Here is a 21,283-nt window from a genome sequence, read left to right as displayed (position 1 = left end):
TTAGATAGAGGTAACTGATTCTCCTGTAGAGGTGTAATGAGTTAGATAGAGGTAACTGATTCTCCTGTAGAGGTGTAATGAGTTAGATAGAGGTAACTGATTCTCCTGTAGAGGTGTAATGAGTTAGATAGAGGTAACTGATTCACCTGTAGAGGTGTAATGAGTTAGATAGAGGTAACTGATTCACCTGTAGAGGTGTAATGAGTTAGATAGAGGTAACTGATTCTCCTGTAGAGGTGTAATGAGTTAGATAGAGGTAACTGATTCTCCTGTAGAGGTGTAATGAGTTAGATAGAGGTAACTGATTCTCCTGTAGAGGTGTAATGAGTTAGATAGAGGTAACTGATTCTCCTGTAGAGGTGTAATGAGTTAGATAGAGGTAACTGATTCTCCTGTAGAGGTGTAATGAGTTAGATAGAGGTAACTGATTCACCTGTAGAGGTGTAATGAGTTAGATAGAGGTAACTGATTCTCCTGTAGAGGTGTAATGAGTTAGATAGAGGTAACTGATTCTCCTGTAGAGGTGTAATGAGTTAGATAGAGGTAACTGATTCTCCTGTAGAGGTGTAATGAGTTAGATAGAGGTAACTGATTCTCCTGTAGAGGTGTAATGAGTTAGATAGAGGTAACTGATTCTCCTGTAGAGGTGTAATGAGTTAGATAGAGGTAACTGATTCTCCTGTAGAGTTGTAATGAGTTAGATAGAGGTAACTGATTCACCTGTAGAGGTGTAATGAGTTAGATAGAGGTAACTGATTCACCTGTAGAGGTGTAATGAGTTAGATAGAGGTAACTGATTCACCTGTAGAGGTGTAATGAGTTAGATAGAGGTAACTGATTCTCCTGTAGAGGTGTAATGAGTTAGATAGAGGTAACTGATTCTCCAGATGACGAACGAACCTTCTTCATAGAATGAACCTCTTTACGCGCCTGGTGTCCACGGAAACTAGCTTGTATTTTTAACGCTGAGGCCTGGACTTCAGGATCCTCTAAATCTATATCTATTTCCTCTTCTGTTTCCTTCTCATTTGTTTTTTCTGCTTCTTGTTTTTTCATCTAAAAATATCGTTTAAAACATTAATACATTGAACAGTTATAATCACATGCCAGTGGTGGCTTCTGAAATCTAAATCAATACTTGTTAGCAATATATACACGTGCTGATATAAAGGAGGAATCTAAGGAGCAGTTGAAAAGAAACAAGTAGGAGCAGCAGTGAGGAGGAGAGTGAGTAGAGAGGAGCAAAAGAAGTAAAAGGATGTCAAGCTATTGGAGGATGTACAGGAGCTGAGTAGAGGAGACAGCAGAGGAGGAGACAGCAGAGGAGGAGACAGCAGAGGAGGAGATAGCAGAGGAGGAGACAGCAGAGGAGGAGACAGCAGAGGAGGAGACAGCAGAGGAGGAGACAGCAGAGGAGGAGACAGCAGAGGAGGAGACAGCAGAGGAGGAGACAGCAGAGGAGGAGACAGCAGAGGAGGAGACAGCAGAGGAGGAGACAGCAGAGGAGGAGATAGCAGAGGAGGAGACAGCAGAGGAGGAGACAGCAGAGGAGGAGACAGCAGAGGAGGAGACAGCAGAGGAGGAGACAGCAGAGGAGGAGTAGATAAAGAGCAGCAAGTCAAGTGACAGCAACCTATAATAAATAATTTGTGAGGATGAATGAAAACATAGCATCTACAAGGGCTAGGAGTGGTACTCAAGGAGTATATAGGCTATGAGTGGTACTCAGTAGGCTAGGAGTGGTACTCAGTAGGCTAGGAGTGGTACTCAGTAGGCTAGGAGTGGTACTCAGTAGGCTAGGAGTGGTACTCAGTAAGCTAGGAGTGGTACTCAGTAAGCTAGGAGTGGTACTCAGTAAGCTAGGAGTGGTACTCAGTAAGCTAGGAGTGGTACTCAGTAAGCTATGAGTGGTACTCAGTAAGCTAGAGCGGTACTCAGTAAGCTAGGAGCGGTACTCAGTAAGCTAGGAGCGGTACTCAGTAGGCTAGGAGTGGTACTCAGTAGGCTAGGAGTGGTACTCAGTAGGCTATGAGTATATAATATAGTTGTTGTGCAGTAACAAACCTTCAGCTCTTTACGAATTTTATGACCTCGAAATCCTGCCTGAATTTTATTGGCAGCTTTTTCAACTTCAGGATCATTTAAATCAATGTCAACTTCGTCGACATTGTCAGCATCGTTTATTACTTCTAGAAGAGCTTGTTTCACCTAATTAACATTCATCGATAATTAACACTATTTCCTCGTTAGTTAATAATCAATTAACCAATGCTACAGCTGTAAACCTACCTTCAATTCTTGAACCTCTTGTCTCGCTTTATGTCCTCGGAATGAAGCCTGAATTTTACTCGCTGCTTCCTGAACTTCAGGATCTTCTAAATCAATATCTATTTCTTCTTCTTTATCTTTCATAGATTCATCTCTATCACTCCTTAAAATACAAAACACTCACTTAAATAGATGTATCCTCATAGAGTGACAGGCTGGACTACGGACCAGAGGACGGGAGGATGGACCGGGAGACAGGAGGATGGACCGGGAGACAGGAGGATGGACCGGGAGACGGGAGGATGGACCGGGAGACAGGAGGATGGACCGGGAGACAGGAGGATGGACCAGGGGACAGGAGGATGGACCGGGAGACAGGAGGATGGACCGGGAGATGGACCGGGAGACAGGAGGATGGACCGGGAGACGGGAGGATGGACCGGGAGACAGGAGGATGGACCGGGAGACAGGAGGATGGACCAGGGGACAGGAGGATGGACCGGGAGACAGGAGGATGGACCGGGAGACGGGAGGATGGACCGGGAGACAGGAGGATGGACCGGGAGATGGACCGGGAGACAGGAGGATGTACCGGGAGACAGGAGGATGGACCGGGAGATGGACTGGGAGACAGGAGGATGGACCGGGAGACGGGAGGATGGACCGGGAGACAGGAGGATGGACCGGGAGATGGACCGGGAGACAGGAGGATGGACCGGGAGACAGGAGGATGGACCGGGAGACGGGAGGATGGACCGGGAGACAGGAGGATGGACCGGGAGACAGGAGGATGGACCGGGAGATGGACCGGGAGATGGACTGGGAGACAGGAGGATGGACCGGGAGATAGGAGGATGGACCGGGAGACAGGAGGATGGACCGGGAGATGGACCGGGAGACAGGAGGATGGACCGGGAGATGGGACCGGGAGACAGGAGGATGGACCGGGAGACAGGAGGATGGACCGGAAGACAGGAGGATGGACCGGGAGATAGGAGGATGGACCAGGAGACAGGAGGATGGACCGGGAGATGGACCGGGAGACAGGAGGATGGACCGGGAGACAGGAGGATGTACCGGGAGACAGGAGGATGGACCGGGCGACAGGAGGATGGACCGGGAGACAGGAGGATGGACCGGGAGACAGGAGGATGGACCGGGGGACAGGAGGATGGACCGGGAGACAGGAGGATGTACCGGGAGATGGACCGGGAGACAGGAGGATGGACCGGGAGATGGACCGGGAGACAGGAGGATGGACCGGGAGATGGACCGGGAGACAGGAGGATGGACCGGGAGATGGACCGGGAGATGGACTGGGAGATGGACCGGGAGACAGGAGGATGGACCGGGAGACAGGAGGATGGACCGGGAGATGGACTGGGAGACAGGAGGATGGACCGGGAGACGGGAGGATGGACCGGGAGACAGGAGGATGGACCGGGAGATGGACCGGGAGACAGGAGGATGGACCGGGAGACAGGAGGATGGACCGGGAGATGGACCGGGAGACAGGAGGATGGACCGGGGATGGACCGGGAGACAGGAGGATGGACCGGGAGATGGACCGGGAGACAGGAGGATGGACCGGGAGACAGGAGGATGTACCGGGAGACAGGAGGATGGACTGGGAGACAGGAGGATGGACCGGGAGACAGGAGGATGGACCGGGAGACAGGAGGATGTACCGGGAGACAGGAGGATGGACCGGGAGATGGACCGGGAGACAGGAGGATGGACCGGGAGACAGGAGGATGTACCGGGAGACAGGAGGATGGACTGGGAGACAGGAGGATGGACCGGGAGACAGGAGGATGGGACCGGGAGATGGACCGGGAGACAGGAGGATGGACCGGGGATGGACCGGGAGACAGGAGGATGGACCGGGAGATGGACCGGGAGACAGGAGGATGGACTGGGAGACAGGAGGATGGACCGGGAGACAGGAGGATGGACCGGGAGACAGGAGGATGTACCGGGAGACAGGAGGATGGACCGGGAGATGGACCGGGAGACAGGAGGATGGACCGGGGATGGACCGGGAGACAGGAGGATGGACCGGGAGATGGACCGGGAGACAGGAGGATGGACCGGGAGACAGGAGGATGTACCGGGAGACAGGAGGATGGACTGGGAGACAGGAGGATGGACCGGGAGACAGGAGGATGGACCGGGGATGGACCGGGAGACAGGAGGATGGACCGGGAGACAGGAGAATGGACCGGGAGACAGGAGGATGGACCGGGAGACAGGAGGATGGACCGGAGACAGGAGGATGGACCGGGAGATGGACCGGGAGACAGGAGGATGGACCGGGAGACAGGAGGATGGACCGGGAGACAGGAGGATGGACCGGGAGATGGACCGGGAGACAGGAGGATGGACCGGGGATGGACCGGGAGACAGGAGGATGGACCGGGAGATGGACCGGGAGACAGGAGGATGAACCGGGAGACAGGAGGATGTACCGGGAGACAGGAGGATGGACTGGGAGACAGGAGGATGGACCGGGAGACAGGAGGATGGACCGGGAGACAGGAGGATGTACCGGGAGACAGGAGGATGGACCGGGAGACAGGAGGATGGACCGGGAGACAGGAGGATGGACCGGGAGACAGGAGGATGGACCGGGAGATGGACCGGGAGACAGGAGGATGGACCGGGAGATGGACCGGGAGACAGGAGGATGGACCGGGGATGGACCGGGAGACAGGAGGATGGACCGGGAGATGGACCGGGAGACAGGAGGATGGACCGGGAGACAGGAGGATGTACCGGGAGACAGGAGGATGGACTGGGAGACAGGAGGATGGACCGGGAGACAGGAGGATGGACCGGGAGACAGGAGGATGTACCGGGAGACAGGAGGATGGACTGGGAGACAGGAGGATGGACCGGGAGACAGGAGGATGGACCGGGAGACAGGAGGATGGACCGGGAGACAGGAGGATGGACCGGGCGACAGGAGGATGGACTGGGAGACAGGAGGATGGACCGGGAGACGGGAGGATGGACCGGGAGACAGGAGGATGGACCGGGAGATGGACCGGGAGACAGGAGGATGGACCGGGAGACAGGAGGATGGACCGGGAGACGGGAGGATGGACCGGGAGACAGGAGGATGGACCGGGAGACAGGAGGATGGACCGGGAGATGGACCGGGAGATGGGATGACACTTACTTGAGTTGAGCTACTCTCTGTCTATCTCTCATACCACGCATACCAGCCTGTATTGTAACTGCAGCTTGTTCTTCTTTTATATCCTCGACTTGTTTCTGTGCATGATGTTGTCTGAATTTAGTTTGAATCGCTAAAGCTGCATCTTGTTGTTGAGGATCCGATGGGTCGATATCAGGTTTCTATTCAAATAAAACTAATTATCTTAAGAAAATATTATTTAGTCGAATGTCAAAAGTTTAAGCCAAGTGCTAGGCCAGGTCCACGTTAGATGAGCCCACGACCTGAAACTAGGCCAGCTGTTGTTTATGATAAACGGGTCCTAGGCCCGAAACGAGCCCGGCTATGGGTAATGATCAGTCATGGGCCTGAGTAATGAGGCCAGATTGAACTTACATTAAATGATTTATTATTGTAATACCGATCCTCTTGTTGAGCGGCTTCTGATACAGGATCAATTCCACCATCTATAAAAACAATTTATAATTCAATTTAAATACATTGCCTTTCTCTCTCCTCTCTCTCTCCCTCTCCCTCTCCCTCTCTTCCTTTCTCTCCCTCTCCCTCTCCTTCTCCCCCTCTCCCTCTCTCCCTCCCTCCCTCTCTCTCTCTCTCTCTCTCTCTCTCTCTCTCTCTCTCTCTCTCTCTCTCTCTCTCCCTCTCTCCCTCTCTCTACTCTCCCTCTCCCTCTCCCTCTCCTTCTCCCTCTCTCCCTCCCTCTCTCTCTCCCTCTCTCCCCTCTCTCCCTCTCCTTCTCCCTCTCTCTCTCTCTCATCATATTTCATTTTTTGCCTTAAAGCCTAAAACAGTTATTTGTTTGTGACGCAATCAACGTATTGAATCCATTTGACATTTTTAAACTGAAAACATGTAAACAACTTAAAGATATTCATTCCTGCCACCCCCTCCTAATGCCGTAATTCCTGCCACCCCTCCTAATGCCGTAATTCCTGCCACCCCTCCTAATGCCGTAATTCCTGCCACCCCCTCCTAATGCCGTAATTCCTGCCACCCCCTCCTAATGCCGTTATTCCTGCCACCCCCTGGCATCCCCGTCACCCCCTCTTTGCTTGTATTGCTGTCATCCTGTGACTCCTTTTATTTCAGCATCATTGAACTCACATTTAGTGAATTATTGATAGGAATAAATTATTGTGAATTGATACAAAATTTGAAATGAACTGAAATAAAGTTGAATAGAATGGAATTAACTAATTAGAATGTGAAACAATAAAAATGAACAACGCCCTGAAATTCATCAAACCCAAGAGACTTCATTCATAGAACACATTTTAATATTCTAATAGTGTCACTCAGTAGGTGGTATTCGGGGTATAACATCCAGACAGTAAGTGACAGTACCGGAACGTATGGGCACTACACCTCACCGCCCACCAGGTCACTGCCCGCCTAATAGGGCACTACACCTCACCGCCCACCAGGTCACGGTCCGCTACCTCACCGCCCACCAGGTCACGGTCTGCTACCTCACCGCCCACCAGGTCACGGTCTGCTACCTCACCGCCCACCAGGTCACTGTCCGCCTGATAGGGCACTACACCTCACCGCCCACCAGGTCACAGTCTGCTACCTCACCGCCCACCAGGTCACTGTCTGATAGGGCACTATACCTCACTGCCCACCAGGTCACTTCACCACCTGCAAGGGCAATATGTCGTTCATTAGGGTTAGTTCCAGGTCACTGCTATGAGGCTGTTACTTTGTTGGTATTATTAACTAATCAATATCATCTTCAAAGCCACGCCCAGAGGTGACATTTATCTGAGTATTTCTAGGAATTTATTATTTGACTCAAACTATTTATAACATGAACAGCTCTCGCTATATCCGGGATACCGGTCTCTCTATATCCGGGATACCGGTCTCTCTATATCCGGGATACCGGTCACTCTATATCCGGGATACCGGTCTCCCTATATCCGGGATACCGGTCTCTCTATATCCGGGATACCGGTCTCTCTATATCCGGGATACCCGTCTCTCTATATCCGGGATACCGGTCTCTCTATATCCGGGATACCGGTCTCTCTATATCCGGGATACCGGTCTCTCTATATCCGGGATACCGGTCTCTCTATATCCGGGATACCGGTCTCCCTATATCCGGGATACCGGTCTCTCTATATCCGGGATACCGGTCTCTCTATATCCGGGATACCGGTCTCTCTATATCCGGGATACCGGTCTCTCTATATCCGGGATACCGGTCTCTCAATATCCGGGATACCGGTCTCTATATCCGGGATACCGGTCTCTCTATATCCGGGATACCGGTCTCTCTATATCCGGGATACCGGTCTCTCTATATCCGGGATACCGGTCTCTCTATATCCGGGATACCGGTCTCTCTATATCCGGGATACCGGTCTCTCTATATCCGGGATACCGGTCTCTCTATATCCGGGATACCGGTCTCTCTATATCCGGGATACCGGTCTCTCTATATCCGGGATACCGGTCTCTCTATATCCGGGATACCGGTCTCTCTATATCCGGGATACCGGTCTCTCTATATCCGGGATACCGGTCTCTCTATATCCGGGATACCGGTCTCCCTATATCCGGGATACCGGTCTCTCTATATCCGGGATACCGGTCTCTCTATATCCGGGATACCGGTCTCTCTATATCCGGGATACCGGTCTCTCTATATCCGGGATACCGGTCTCTCTATATCCGGGATACCGGTCTCTCTATATCCGGGATACCGGTCTCTCTATATCCGGGATACCGGTCTCTCTATATCCGGGATACCGGTCTCTCTATATCCGGGATACCGGTCTCTCTATATCCGGGATACCGGTCTCTCTATATCCGGGATACCGGTCTCTCTATATCCGGGATACCGGTCTCTCTATATCCGGGATACCGGTCTCTCTATATCCGGGATACCGGTCTCTCTATATCCGGGATACCGGTCTCTCTATATCCGGGATACCGGTCTCCCTATATCCGGGATACCAGTCTCTCTATATCCGGGATACCGGTCTCTCTATATCCGGGATTCAGGTCTCTCCGGGATTCAGGATACCGGTCTCTCCGGGATTCAGGATACCGGTCTCTCCGGGATTCAGGATTCAGGTCTCTCCGGGATTCAGGTCTCTCTACTAGTGTTCAGTGATTGTTATATATGTATGAATTGTGTTGCTAGGAGATACAGTTACAGATTCTGGAGAGTTTTAATGTAATTTCTCTTCAACGTTTCCTGCAATTACTGTTTGAAAGGACGAGAGTCGAACCACGGTTAGAACCATTATGTAGAATTAGTGCTCAGATGAAACCACGGTTAGAATTGTTATGTAGACTGGTGTATCGTGTATGGTGCATTGAGTATGCTTTATGGTGTATGGTGTTTGGTGTTTAGTGTATGGTGTATGGTGTTTGGTGTTTAGTGTATGGTGTTTGGTGTATCGTGTATGGTGTTTAGTGTATGGTGTATTGTGTATGGTGTATAGTGTATCGTGTATGGTGCATTGAGTATGCTTTATGGTGTATGGTGTTTGGTGTATCGTGTATGGTGTTTAGTGTATGGTGTATCGTGTATGGTGTATAGTGTCTGGTGTTTCGTGTATGGTGTATAGTGTTTCGTGTATGGTGTATAGTGTATTGTGTATAGTGTATCGTGTATGGTGTATCGTGTATGGTGTATAGTGTATGGTGTATGGTGTATTGTGTATGGTGTTTAGTGTATGGTGTATAGTGTATGGTGTATCAATTGACATTAATGATAATGATTTCCAATAATGAATATAGTTTTAATAACTATTCATCAAACTATCAAATACAAAGTACTTCATGAACTAACCCTGATAATATTACCCCTCCAATACACATTGACAATACCTCCAATACACATTGACAATACCTCCAATACACATTGACAATACCTCCAATACACGTTGACAATACCTCCAATACACATTGACAATACCTCCAATACACATTGACAATACCTCCAATACACGTTGCTGATTATTTTAACACTTACCTATTGTATTATTATTCACTTTATATTTGTGAGTGTTTTGCTTTTTACATGAATTTCCCATTTGTACAAGTTAAATATCACAGCTAGAATATAGCGGTAATCCCGGAGTAGAGATAATCTCAGATCAGCGTAGATTAAACGATGTGATAATCCATATAGTACTGGTTGGTTTAAATGAGGAATTAATCCAGCAAGTAATAATGAGTTGTAACGAGGAGAGGAGAGTGTCGCGTGTGTCACAGTGAGTGTCACTTATTCAACTGCCAACAGCATCATTGATACTGCATCAATAAATATCAACTGATGATCACTAATAGTAGCAGTAGCAGCAGCAGCAGCAGCAGCAGCAGCAGCAGCAGCAGCAACAACTGGTATCTCACTCATCACTTCCACCGGGGGTCATATGATTTTAGAAAAGGGTTTGATTAAACCCTGTACCAGATTGAGCTAGGGTTTAAACCCGGTATATAACTGTGCGCTAGGGTTTAAACCCGGTATGTAACTGTGCGCTAGGGTTTAAACCAGGTATGCAACTGTGCGCTAGGGTTTAAACCCGGTATGCAACTGTGCGCTAGGGTTTAAACCCGGTATGCAACTGTGCGCTAGGGTTTAAACCCGGTATGCAACTGTGCGCTAGGGTTTAAACCCGGTATGCAACTGTGCGCTAGGGTTTAAACCCGGTATGCAACTGTGCGCTAGGGTTTAAATCCGGTATGCAACTGTGCGCTAGGGTTTAAACCCGGTATGTAACTGTGCGCTAGGGTTTAAACCCGGTATGTAACTGTGCGCTAGGGTTTAAACCCGGTATGTAACTGTGCGCTAGGGTTTAAACCCGGTATGTAACTGTGCGCTAGGGTTTAAACCCGGTATGTAACTGTGCGCTAGGGTTTAAACCTGTTATGTAACAGTGCGCTAGGGTTTAAACCCGGTATGTAACAGTACAGGATTTTCTATTTGCAGCTCAAGATAAATCTTTAGGTTTTTGTAGCTTTGACCTTAAACTCAGTGAACTAAACACCCTTCGGTCAGCATTCATCTATACACCGTTACTATGGCAACCAAAAAGATTTTCAGATAAATCGATAAATGATGAAAAGATGCGAGTTTTAAATGTGAGATTTTGAGGGAGTAAAAATTGTATTATGATCATATAAAACCAAACCCTAAAACTATCGATCAATTCAATCAAATGTAAAAATAGCTTCTAAAACTATAAATTGCAACGGATTTTCTAAATATACAGAATGTGACGTGAGTTGTCACTGAAGACAATGTTATAAACTGTTATTCACATTTCAAAAAGCCCTCAAATATCTACGGATAAACGTTTAAAATCAGGGATGAACAAAAGTATTAATACACAGTGACTGTCGTCAGTGGCAGCTACGCAGGTACCATGTAAACAGGTACCGTGTACGCAGGTACTGTGTACGCAACAGATACAAGATGCTCGAATTATTGATTGATTGATTGTGTTGTATGTAAATTTAGTAATATATACATTTAGCTTCAGGTAAAACTTTATTAGAAATCATTTCACATCAATATATTATTCAGACCCGCCCTTCATCTCTCTCTCTCCTCTCTCTAACTCTCTCTCCCTCTCTCTCTCCCTTACCCCTCCCTATTTCTCTCTCTCCCTCTCTCTCTCTCTCTGCTGGTTGCTGGCTATATATTCAGTGATATCGATGTTTTGACACCTTTCATTTCTTCATCAGATCTTTATTTGGATGCGGTTGCTATGCAACTATTATTGGAGCAGTGAAAAAGGTTTTGATTTTTAGCCGTTGACATCAGAGACTTCTAGCTCTCTCTCTCTCTTTCCTCCCTCTCTCTCTCCTTCCTTTCCTCTCCTCTCCCCTCCCTCTCTCTCTCCTTCCCTTCCTCTTCTCTCCCCTCCCTCTCTCTCCTCCTTCTCTCTCCTCCTTCTCTCCCCTCCCTCTCTCTCCTCCTTCTCTCTCCTCCTTCTCTCTCCTCCTTCTCTCTCATTATTCACAGTATATTAACAGTATTCAGTATTCTATAAAGTAATCACAAACAAATACAATCACAACATTCATAACAGTTTTATTGAATGTTTTATCAATTGACCAGGACTAGTTCATTTTCACTATAGGTATGCAAGAGTGACCAGTCATAGGCCAGTCCATTATTGCCCTAGGGTTAGGGTTAGGATTAGTTCATTTAACCCTAGGGTATGACAGTAATAGTTTGACACACCTATCTCTTGGTTCAGTCCATTTTAGCCCTAGGGTTAGGGTTAGTATATACCAGGTGACCACCTCTAGACCAATCAAAACACTAGGAGTGGTCTGGCTGATTGGGTCAAGTTTAAACGCTTTACCTCAGAGTATAAGGAGGAAATCAATGAAAGATTCATAAATATTTGGATGTTGTTTGAGGTTGAAATACAGCAGAAGAATGTTCTAATAAACACTATGCAAGGAATGTTTAAGGGAAATATCAGAGATCGTCTCACAGTTTTTGCTTTTAAAAATTGGTCCAAACTTTATTATAAATCTATGAAACTATTCAATCAATTAAATTTAATAAAAACTTTTAAATACAATTAAAGTATCAAATTCTGTGTCATTTATTTCATATTGATCGAGGTTTTATATCCATTCATCATAAATAATGAGACTGACGTTCGCCATCTAGACAGTGCTGCCATCTGTGAATAAACGTGAACACTAACTGATACATTAGTGACAGTAAAAATGCAATCTCCATGGAAACTGAGTCATCTATTACTGACGTCTGATTTCACACTACACACAGCACACATCTGTTTATAGACAGCAGAGAGAGATCAGAGGAGGAGAGCGAGGAGGAGAGCGAGGAGGAGAGCTAGGAGGAGAGCGAGGAGGAGAGTGAGGAGAATGAGAGTGAGGAGAGTGAGGATGAGAGTGAGGATGGGAGGAGAGTGAGGATGAGAGTGAGGAGAGCGAGGAGGAGAATGAGGAGAGCGAGAAGGGGAGTGAGGAGGAGAGCGAGGAGGAGAGTGAGGAGAATGAGGGGAGTGAGGAGAGCGAGGAGGAGAGTGAGGAGAGCGAGGAGGAGAATGAGGAGAGCGAGAAGGGGAGTGAGGAGGAGAGCGAGGAGGGGAAAAAAGAGAGAGAGATATTAAACTCTTCTCAGGAATATCTTGTCCTCTCAGGAATTTGATGTTGAATGTATATTTTTAGTAAGGAGTTATGTAATAAATGGTTCTTCTGCTCGTGAGGTTTTATCCAGCTCAGTAGCTGCTCGTGAGGTTTTATCCAGCTCAGTAGCTGCTCGTGAGGTTTTATCCAGCTCAGTAGCTGCTCGTGAGGTTTTATCCAGCTCAGTAGCTGCTCGTGAGGTTTTATCCAGCTCAGTAGCTGCTCGTGAGGTTTTATCCAGCTCAGTAACGGCTCGTGAGGTTTTATCCAGCTCAGTAGCTGCTCATGAGGTTTTATCCAGCTCAGTAGCTGCTCGTGAGGTTTTATCCAGCTCAGTAGCTGCTCGTGCTGGTGCCGCACACAGTAACATTAACAGTAACAGTAACAGTTAGTCATATATGAGGAATGTCTGTATCTCTTATACACCATATATACAGCCCTCTAAACCCCCCTCACCCTCCAGTCAAATACAGCCCTCTAAACCCCCCTCACCCTCCAGTCAAATACAGCCCTCTAAACCCCCCTCACCCTCCAGTCAAATACAGCCCTCTAAACCCCCCTCACCCTCCAGTCAAATACAGCCCTCTAAACCCCCCTCACCCTCCAGTCAAATACAGCCCTCTAAACCCCCCTCACCCTCCAGTCAAATACAGCCCTCTAAACCCCCCTCACCCTCCAGTCAAATACAGCCCTCTAAACCCCCCTCACCCTCCAGTCAAATACAGCCCTCTAAACCCCCCTCACCCCCCAGTCAAATACAGCCCTCTAAACCCCCCTCACCCTCCAGTCAAATACAGCCCTCTAAACCCCCCTCACCCTCCAGTCAAATACAGCCCTCTAAACCCCCCTCACCCTCCAGTCAAATACAGCCCTCTAAACCCCCCTCACCCTCCAGTCAAATACAGCCCTCTAAACCCCCCTCACCCTCCAGTCAAATACAGCCCTCTAAACCCCCCTCACCCTCCAGTCAAATACAGCCCTCTAAACCCCCCTCACCCTCCAGTCAAATACAGCCCTCTAAACCCCCCTCACCCTCCAGTCAAATACAGCCCTCTAAACCCCCCTCACCCTCCAGTCAAATACAGCCCTCTAAACCCCCCTCACCCTCCAGTCAAATACAGCCCTCTAAACCCCCCTCACCCTCCAGTCAAATACAGCCCTCTAAACCCCCCTCACCCTCCAGTCAAATACAGCCCTCTAAACCCCCCTCACCCTCCAGTCAAATACAGCCCTCTAAACCCCCCTCACCCTCCAGTCAAATACAGCCCTCTAAACCCCCCTCACCATTTGTGCCAGTTTGTCCTGTGAGGTTAACTGCAAGTATGATCCTCAGCTGCCAGGGACTACAGAATCTGTCACACACAGTCAGTCCGGGGTCCACATGTCTGTCAGTCCGGGGTTCACATGTCTGTCAGTCCGGGGTCCACATGTCTGTCAGTCCGGGGTCCACCTGTCTGTCTGTCTGTCTGTCAGTCCGGGTCCACCTGTCTGTCTGTCAGTCCGGGGTCCACCTGTCTGTCTGTCTGTCCGGGTCAATCTGTCTGTCAGTCTCGGGTCCACCTGTCTGTCTGTCAGTCCGGGGTCCATCCTCATCAATAAAAACCACAAACACAACAAATCATTCATAGAAAAGAAAGAATTATTTTTAGTCACATGATCACTTCAGAGTAGCGAGGGGGTCAGCCACTAGGGGGCAGTGACCACTGGGGCTCAGTTATACATCAAAAGCCTGTACAATCATATTTTACAAATGTTACATTTCAATAATCTCTAATAATCACAATGGATCACTAATAATCAACACTTAATGAGCATTTATTATAGATTACAAATGATCAATAGACGATCAATGATCGATTGATTCGGTGGTGACGTCTATAGGAGAAACTTGGAACTACTACAGTCTGACACAGATATATATGTATGTATATATATATATATATATATTGATGAATAAAACATGCAGTAAATTGGATTCATCTGAGAGATAACAAAACCATTTTATATCAGAAATAATCATTCGGAGGGGAGGGGGAGGTGGGGATCAGAACTAGTAATAGTAGAATGGAGCGCGGGGGAGGGGGAGCCGGGTGAGGGGGGAGCCGGGTGAGGGGGGAGGAGGGGTGTATATAAAATCATTACTGTTTGACGTATGAAACTATAAAATATTCATATCGAAAAAATACTAAACGCTTTTTGTTTGAACTAAGACTATAAAAATATTACGACTTGCTTTATGTGTGTGCGAGGCAGCCCTGGCAATAGAGGCTGTCTGAGGCAGCCCTGGCAATAGAGGCTGTCTGAGGCAGCCCTGGCAATAGAGGCTGTCTGAGGCAGCCCTGGCAATAGAGGCTGTCTGAGGCAGCCCTGGCAATAGAGGCTGTCTGAGGCAGCCCTGGCAATAGAGGCTGTCTGAGGCAGCCCTGGCAATAGAGGCTGTCTGAGGCAGCCCTGGCAATAGAGGCTGTTTCATATAAAAATTAAAAACAGTAATGTTTATATAAAGAATGAGGAAGTTTAGTTTGATATCAGCTTCACATGTGTTTAACATATGAACAACATTAGAATTCATCCAAAAATATTCCAGCAAAAAATAACCTTGAAAAAAAAAACAACCTGTTATAAAACTGACTGTCAATCAAAACCTACGCACCACACCACGCAGATACATACCACACCATGCAGGTACACACCACCTGGTGCAGGTACGCGCCACAATGCGCAGATACATTCCATTCCGACAGGTACGCACCACACAGCGTAGGTACGCACCACACGGCGCAGATACATACCACACCATGCAGGTACACACCACCTGGTGCAGGTACGCGCCACACCATGCAGATACACACCACACCACACAGATACATACCACACGGCGTAGGTATGCACCACACAAGGCAGGTGCGCACCACAGTGGGTATCGTGCAGGTGCGCACCACAGTGGGTATCATGCAGGTGTGCACCACAGTGGGTATCATGCAGGTGCGCACCACAGTGGGTATCATGCAGGTGCGCACCACAGTGGGTATCATGCAGGTGTGCACCACAGTGGGTATCATGCAGGTGTGCACCACAGTGGGTATCATGCAGGTGCGCACCACAGTGGGTATCATGGTGATGCAGAACTAGTAACAATAATTCTAGTTCTTGCTCATTTGAAATAATTAGATATCTATCCCAACAAGGACCATTAATTATAACCATGACAACCTGTGGCATGTGACTACTCACTCGCCGCAGGTAGTTTACAAATTTCTATTTACAAAATATGAATGATTTCTGATATCAATAAGATTAATTACACTGTAGTTCTCATGGTAACCACCAGGTGTCACTACATATATATATATATATATATATATATATCATTATACTGTTAGTTAAATAATCCCGATATAGATGGCAGCACCATATGTACATAAATCACTGATTAATCGCTGCATGGATCCGCTCGTTTAGCCCGCTAGGTGGCAGCACCGTTCAGTTAGCACTATAGGTGGCAGCACCATTCATTTATACGGTGGTCCGATCGTTATTCGATTAGTTCACTGAATCACCAGTAGATGGCAGCAGCAGTTTGAATCACGTGTTTGTCCGACATTAGCCTCATTCTCGCTGTTGCATAGAGATATCGGATAGTCTGTCTAAATATATATATATCTCAGTTTCCATGGTTACTGCGAAATAAATCACGCACAAATATGCAAATTATGTCTGGTTAATTTGCATATAACTCGAGTACGAACAAATAATAAACTGAATTTATAGTTTGATTGGAAGCTGTTTTTTGTTTTTATTCGACTGCTTGTTGATCAATAGAGGGCTCTGATTGTTGGTCGTCATGTGCAGGTGGTTGCTTGGTAACGGGAATATCGTCGTGGTGACCATTCACCTGGTTTTTATCGATGATATCGTCGTGTGGTTCTAATGGTTCATTCTTCTCATCAACTGCCGGTTCTAATTCATCTTCTATTATTGGTTCATCTGCAACTATATCACATGGTTCTTCGACTGGGGCTGGTGGGGCTGGTTCATCGACTGGGGCTGGTTCCTCAGCTGGAGTTGGTGTCTCTTCAACTGGGGCTGCCTCTTCAACTGGAGTTGGTTCTTCAACCAGGGCAGATTCCTCAACTGGGGCTGGTTCCTCCTCAACTGGGGCTGGTTCTTCAACTGGGGCTGGTTCTTCAACTGGGGCTGGTTCCTCCGCAACTGGGGCTGGTTCCTCCTCAACTGGGGCTGGTTCCTCCTCAACTGGGGCTGGTTCTTCAACTGTGGCTGGTTCCTCCGCAACTGGGGCTGGTTCCTCCTCAACTGGGGCTGGTTCTTCAACTGTGGCTGGTTCCTGATCAACTAAAGCAGATTCCTCAACTGGGGCTGCCTCCACAACTGGGGCTGGTTCCTCCTCAACTGTGGCTGGTTCCTCCTCAACTAAAGCAGATTCCTCAACTGGGGCTGCCTCCTCAATTCGGGTTGGTTCCTCCTCAACTGTGGCAGATTCCACAACTGGTGCTGGCTCTTCAACTGTGGCTGGTTCCACCTCAACTGGGGCTGGTTCCTCCTCATCTGGGGTTGGCTCCTCTTCAACTGGGGCTGGTTCCTCAACTGGAGCAGCCTCTTCAACTGGGGCTGGTTCCTCCTCAACTGGGATAGATTCCACAATTGGGGCTGGGGTAGCCTCTTCAACTGGGGCTGGTTCCTCCTCAACTGGGATAGATTCCACAATTTGGGCAGCCTCTTCAACTGGGACTGGTTCTTCCTCAACTGGGGTAGATTCCACAACTGGGGCAGCCTCTTCAACTGGGACTGGTTCTTCCTCAACTGGGGTAGATTCCACAACTGGGGCAGCCTCTTCAACTGGGGCTGATTCTTCCAGTTTGAATTGTTCTAATTCGTGTTTGATTTCTATGTGTTCTGTAGAACCATCCATACATGGTTCTGATAATGGTTCTGGATCAGGTAAACCTTGAACTTCAACTTCTTCAACAGGAGTAGTAATTATAGCTGCTGGTTCAGGTACTGGTTCAGGGCTACATTCTACCGCGATAACCGGTTCTGCTTTTATTTCATCTTGGACTGGTTCCGGTTCAATCTCAACTTCTTGGACTGGTTCAGGAACGGACTCAACCTCTTGGACTGGTTCAGGAACGGACTCAACCTCTTGGACCGGTTCCGGGACAGTCTCTACCTCTTCGACCTGTTGTTGAGTTATAATTTCAGTATCAGTAGCGACCTCATGCTCCGCTGCAGCCTGTTGTTGTTTAGCTAAAAGCTCCTCCGCAGGAATCGGTTCTACGACTGTTGTAGTTGTTTTATGAACTAATCGAACTTGTTCTATTTGAACCGGTTCATCGTCGTTCTCCTCATTTTCCTCATCACCTTCCTTTACGATATGTACCTCTTCTCTAATAGTTCTGGTTTGTTTTTGAACTATAACTCGTTCTCTCTCGACGTTGTCGTCAGTCTCTGTTATCACCTGTGTTGTTTCACTCTCAGTTTTTTCCTCTTTAATCACTATCGGTTCACTCGGAGGAACGAATTCATCTGTTTTTGTTTCATCTTCTGTCAGTTTTTTCTCCGGGTCCGGAGTTCCTTCGTTATCATCCATATAAGGTAAATCAGCGTCCATACCGATACTGGCTGTTTCGATATTATCGACTTGTTTGATTTTATTCACCGAGTTTTGATCATTATGCGGTGGTGGATCGAGAGGTGGATTTAAATGATCCGGTAAATCCTCTTTCTCGTGGCTCTGACGACAACCCATTGTTCAACCTGAAATATACGAAAATAACAATTCACTTATTCATCACTCTATAGATGGCGTATTCATCACTAGATGGCGCACTCGCGCAACAGTAGATCATCAGTTGCCACAGATGGTGCACTCGTAACTAAGTGTTGCACCAGAGCCTAGATGGCGTACCAGTCACTAGATGGCATACCAGTCACTAGATGGCGTACCAGTCGTTAGATGGCGTACCAGTCACTAGATGGCGTACCAGTCACTAGATGGCGTACCAGTCACTAGATGGCGTACCAGTCACTAGATGGCGCTCCTAGTTGATATAAAATATCCTCTACATACGCATTGTATTTCTGATATTTTTTCATTGTGAAAATGATTTCTATCATCAAAAACATTCATTACTAAACAAGTCAATTGAACTGAGTCCAGGAACTGAGTCCAGGAACTGAGTCCAGGAACTGAGTCCAGGAACTGAGCCCGGAAACTGAGTCTGGGAACTGAGTCCGGGCACTGAGTCCGGGAACTGAGTGGAAACTGAGTCCGGAAACTGAGCCCGGAAACTGAGTCCGGAAACTGAGTCCAGGAACGAGTCCAGGAACTGAGTCCAGGAACTGAGTCCAGGAACTGAGTCCAGGAACTGAGTCCAGGAACTGAGTCCAGGAACTGAGTCCAGGAACTGAGCCCGGAAACTGAGACCGGAAACTGAGACCAGGAACTGAGTCCGGGAACTGAGTCCGGAAACTGAGACCAGGAACTAAGTCTACGAACTGAGTGTTACTACAATATCACACAGTCAATATATACCGGTATTCAAATCATCTCTGGCCTTAAGTAAAATATTCAAAATGCCTGTGATACACTACATAGAACAGTGAAAACCTTATTTTATATCTTACCAGTAAATATTAAAATAGATATTCAATATTAAATCCTTGTGATAATCCTTCCAGTAACTGAGGATAATCCAAATTATTTCGAGATAATCTGATAATCCTATCGGGAGGCAGCGTGGTGGTGTTTGAGTATAGAGTGTGATGAACACGCCCTGTTTTAGCTGAGAGAGGCAGCGAAGAGATGTGATGGTAGCAGCAGCAGCAGCAGCAGCAGCAGCAGCAGCAGCTAGTAGTAGTGTTGCTGGTATTGAAGGATGATTTCCAGACAGCTGTACTGATATACTGAGTCAGTACTAAGAGGCCTGTGTAGTTCACGTGTAGTCAGTAGGTGTACTTTACTATAGGACGTCACTATATAATGACTAATCTCTCTCTCTCTCTCACAAACACTGATAATGTTTATCACTGATTTATATCTGAAATTCTAGACATTGATTTTTTTTTGTGTTGACTCAATTTTATCATCGCGTTGGAGAGATATTTGTTGAACTATTTATTGTCTGTGTCTGACGCCGCAATCAGCTATTATCATCATTACTAATTATTGCAGCGATATACACTCAGTCTACAGGGGCTAATTAGTAGAATGAAACCCTGGCAAGTGAGCAGTGTACATTTCTGTACAAATTATAAATCAGAATGTCATGTATATTGTATTCTAGCTGCTGTGCTGCTGCTGCTGCTGCTGCTGCTGCTGCTGCTGCTGCTGCTGCTGCTGCTGTATGGAGATCTCTCTCGGAGATCTCGTAGACTCTACTAACACATAGTGATGAACTTTATATCAACTCTTTCCGATCCTATATCTACGGGTATTGTTCCATATTTAGGACAGTGATGTATAATATAATAAGATGCCTCCTCCCTCTCTTGCACCTCTCAGTTATTCTATAATACACATACAATACAGCGTATAATAATATATACACGCACGCACACAGGCATTTTGAATACTGGAATTATTAAAACTTGGAATAAATGAATAAAAAATATAAAATACCTTTGAATATTAATGATGATGATGACTGCAATCAATCTGTGGTGTAATATCCAAATAGACAGCACAACGAACCCGCACAACGAACCCGCACAGCAACTAGACAGCTAATCGACAGCAACTAGACAGCTAATCGACAGCTAATAGCTGTTAGACAGATAGCAGATAGCAGATAGTTTGGTTTCACTGATTAACAGGCCTGACACTTTTCAAACACTGCTGACTGATACAGGGTTTCATACACTGACTGGTCTGGTCTCTCAGTGTTAATAGTATCCTGGTTGTACTCTCTATAGGAGAGCCTGGTTTGTCCCGTGTGTGTCCCTGAGTACCATGAACAGGTCTGGTAACAGTCTGTGTTCAGTCTATAGGAGCTGAGCTGGTCTGGTATTGTGCGTAAACTACTCCGGTCTAAGCCTCATTCTTTACAAACTTTATTCAATGGTTGAATTAATTCTTTAAACCTCAGCGCCTCGAAAGCGATATAGCGAAAAAAAAGTCATCAACAAACTTTTTCAAAAATATCTAACAGAAATTTTCAACAATTCTGTAACAGGTTCCTTAGAACCCAGTCAGTATAAAACCATTATAAAACCAACCCAGTCAGTATAAAACCATTAAAGATAACACTATTTGATAGTAATATAGATGTGTGTCAGTGTCAGTTTTATCAATATTTATACAGTTCTGATTGAGAGGGGAGGGAGGAGGGAGGAGGAGGAGGAGAGAGGAGCGGTCAGTTCACTTGTACTAACAGTATCTTATATACCACCGCAGTTAAGACAGTATATATATATATATATATATATATATATATATATATATATATATATATATATATATATATATATATATATATATATATATATATATATACACATTACAGTTCCCTTTATTACATAATAAATAATATAAATACCACAGCACAGTGCACAGAGTGTATGTACTAAACATAGAACTGGAGGGGAGTGGGGGAGGGAGGGAGGGAGGGAGAGGGAGGGAGGTGATGGATTTGAGGACATGAATGACAATAATGAAGACAGTAC

General features: G+C 46.9%; 3 protein-coding genes across 7 annotated transcripts in view; all 3 read right to left on the bottom strand.

Moving 5' to 3' along the window:
- Window positions 1-21,283, bottom strand: part of LOC141907141 (uncharacterized) — a 45,442-nt gene that overhangs the window by 20,393 nt on the left and 3,766 nt on the right. Inside the window, exons 3-7 of one of the 3 annotated variants that reach the window (XM_074796715.1) lie at window positions 5,843-5,913; window positions 5,450-5,628; window positions 2,290-2,431; window positions 2,065-2,208; window positions 901-1,056 (exon numbers count right to left, since the gene is read on the bottom strand). In XM_074796715.1, coding sequence (XP_074652816.1) covers window positions 901-1,056; window positions 2,065-2,208; window positions 2,290-2,431; window positions 5,450-5,628; window positions 5,843-5,913 — 692 coding nt within the window. The remainder of the gene's footprint in view (window positions 1-900; window positions 1,057-2,064; window positions 2,209-2,289; window positions 2,432-5,449; window positions 5,629-5,842; window positions 5,914-21,283) is intronic. The other 2 variants (XM_074796717.1, XM_074796716.1) reach the window with 2 other exon arrangements.
- Window positions 2,453-4,565, bottom strand: LOC141907070 (uncharacterized; the record flags this gene model as incomplete). The annotated part of the gene is made up of 3 exons (XM_074796640.1): window positions 2,453-2,488; window positions 2,841-2,891; window positions 4,491-4,565. Coding segments are annotated over 3 exons (162 nt in total), but the record flags the coding sequence as incomplete, so codon positions are not given.
- On the bottom strand, window positions 14,223-20,799 carry LOC141907140 (uncharacterized). Of its 3 annotated transcripts, XM_074796712.1 has the most exons (3): window positions 20,355-20,799; window positions 20,241-20,319; window positions 14,223-18,376 (listed from the first exon to the last, which is right to left on the bottom strand). In XM_074796712.1, exon 3 carries the CDS (start codon window positions 18,366-18,368, stop codon window positions 16,398-16,400), a length of 1,971 nt encoding a protein of 656 aa, XP_074652813.1. In that variant the 5' UTR covers window positions 18,369-18,376; window positions 20,241-20,319; window positions 20,355-20,799; the 3' UTR covers window positions 14,223-16,397. The 3 variants fall into 3 exon arrangements, with proteins under 3 accessions (XP_074652813.1, XP_074652814.1, XP_074652815.1); XM_074796713.1 differs by lacking the exons at window positions 20,241-20,319; window positions 20,355-20,799 and adding an exon at window positions 19,247-19,384; XM_074796714.1 differs by lacking the exons at window positions 20,241-20,319; window positions 20,355-20,799 and adding an exon at window positions 18,528-18,546.

The sequence above is a fragment of the Tubulanus polymorphus genome, chromosome 6 (genome assembly GCF_964204645.1).
Source record: "Tubulanus polymorphus chromosome 6, tnTubPoly1.2, whole genome shotgun sequence".
NCBI lineage: Eukaryota > Metazoa > Nemertea > Palaeonemertea > Tubulaniformes > Tubulanidae > Tubulanus > Tubulanus polymorphus.
The sequence above is the reverse complement of the archived record's forward strand: the minus strand, read 5'-3'. Positions and strand labels throughout refer to the sequence as shown.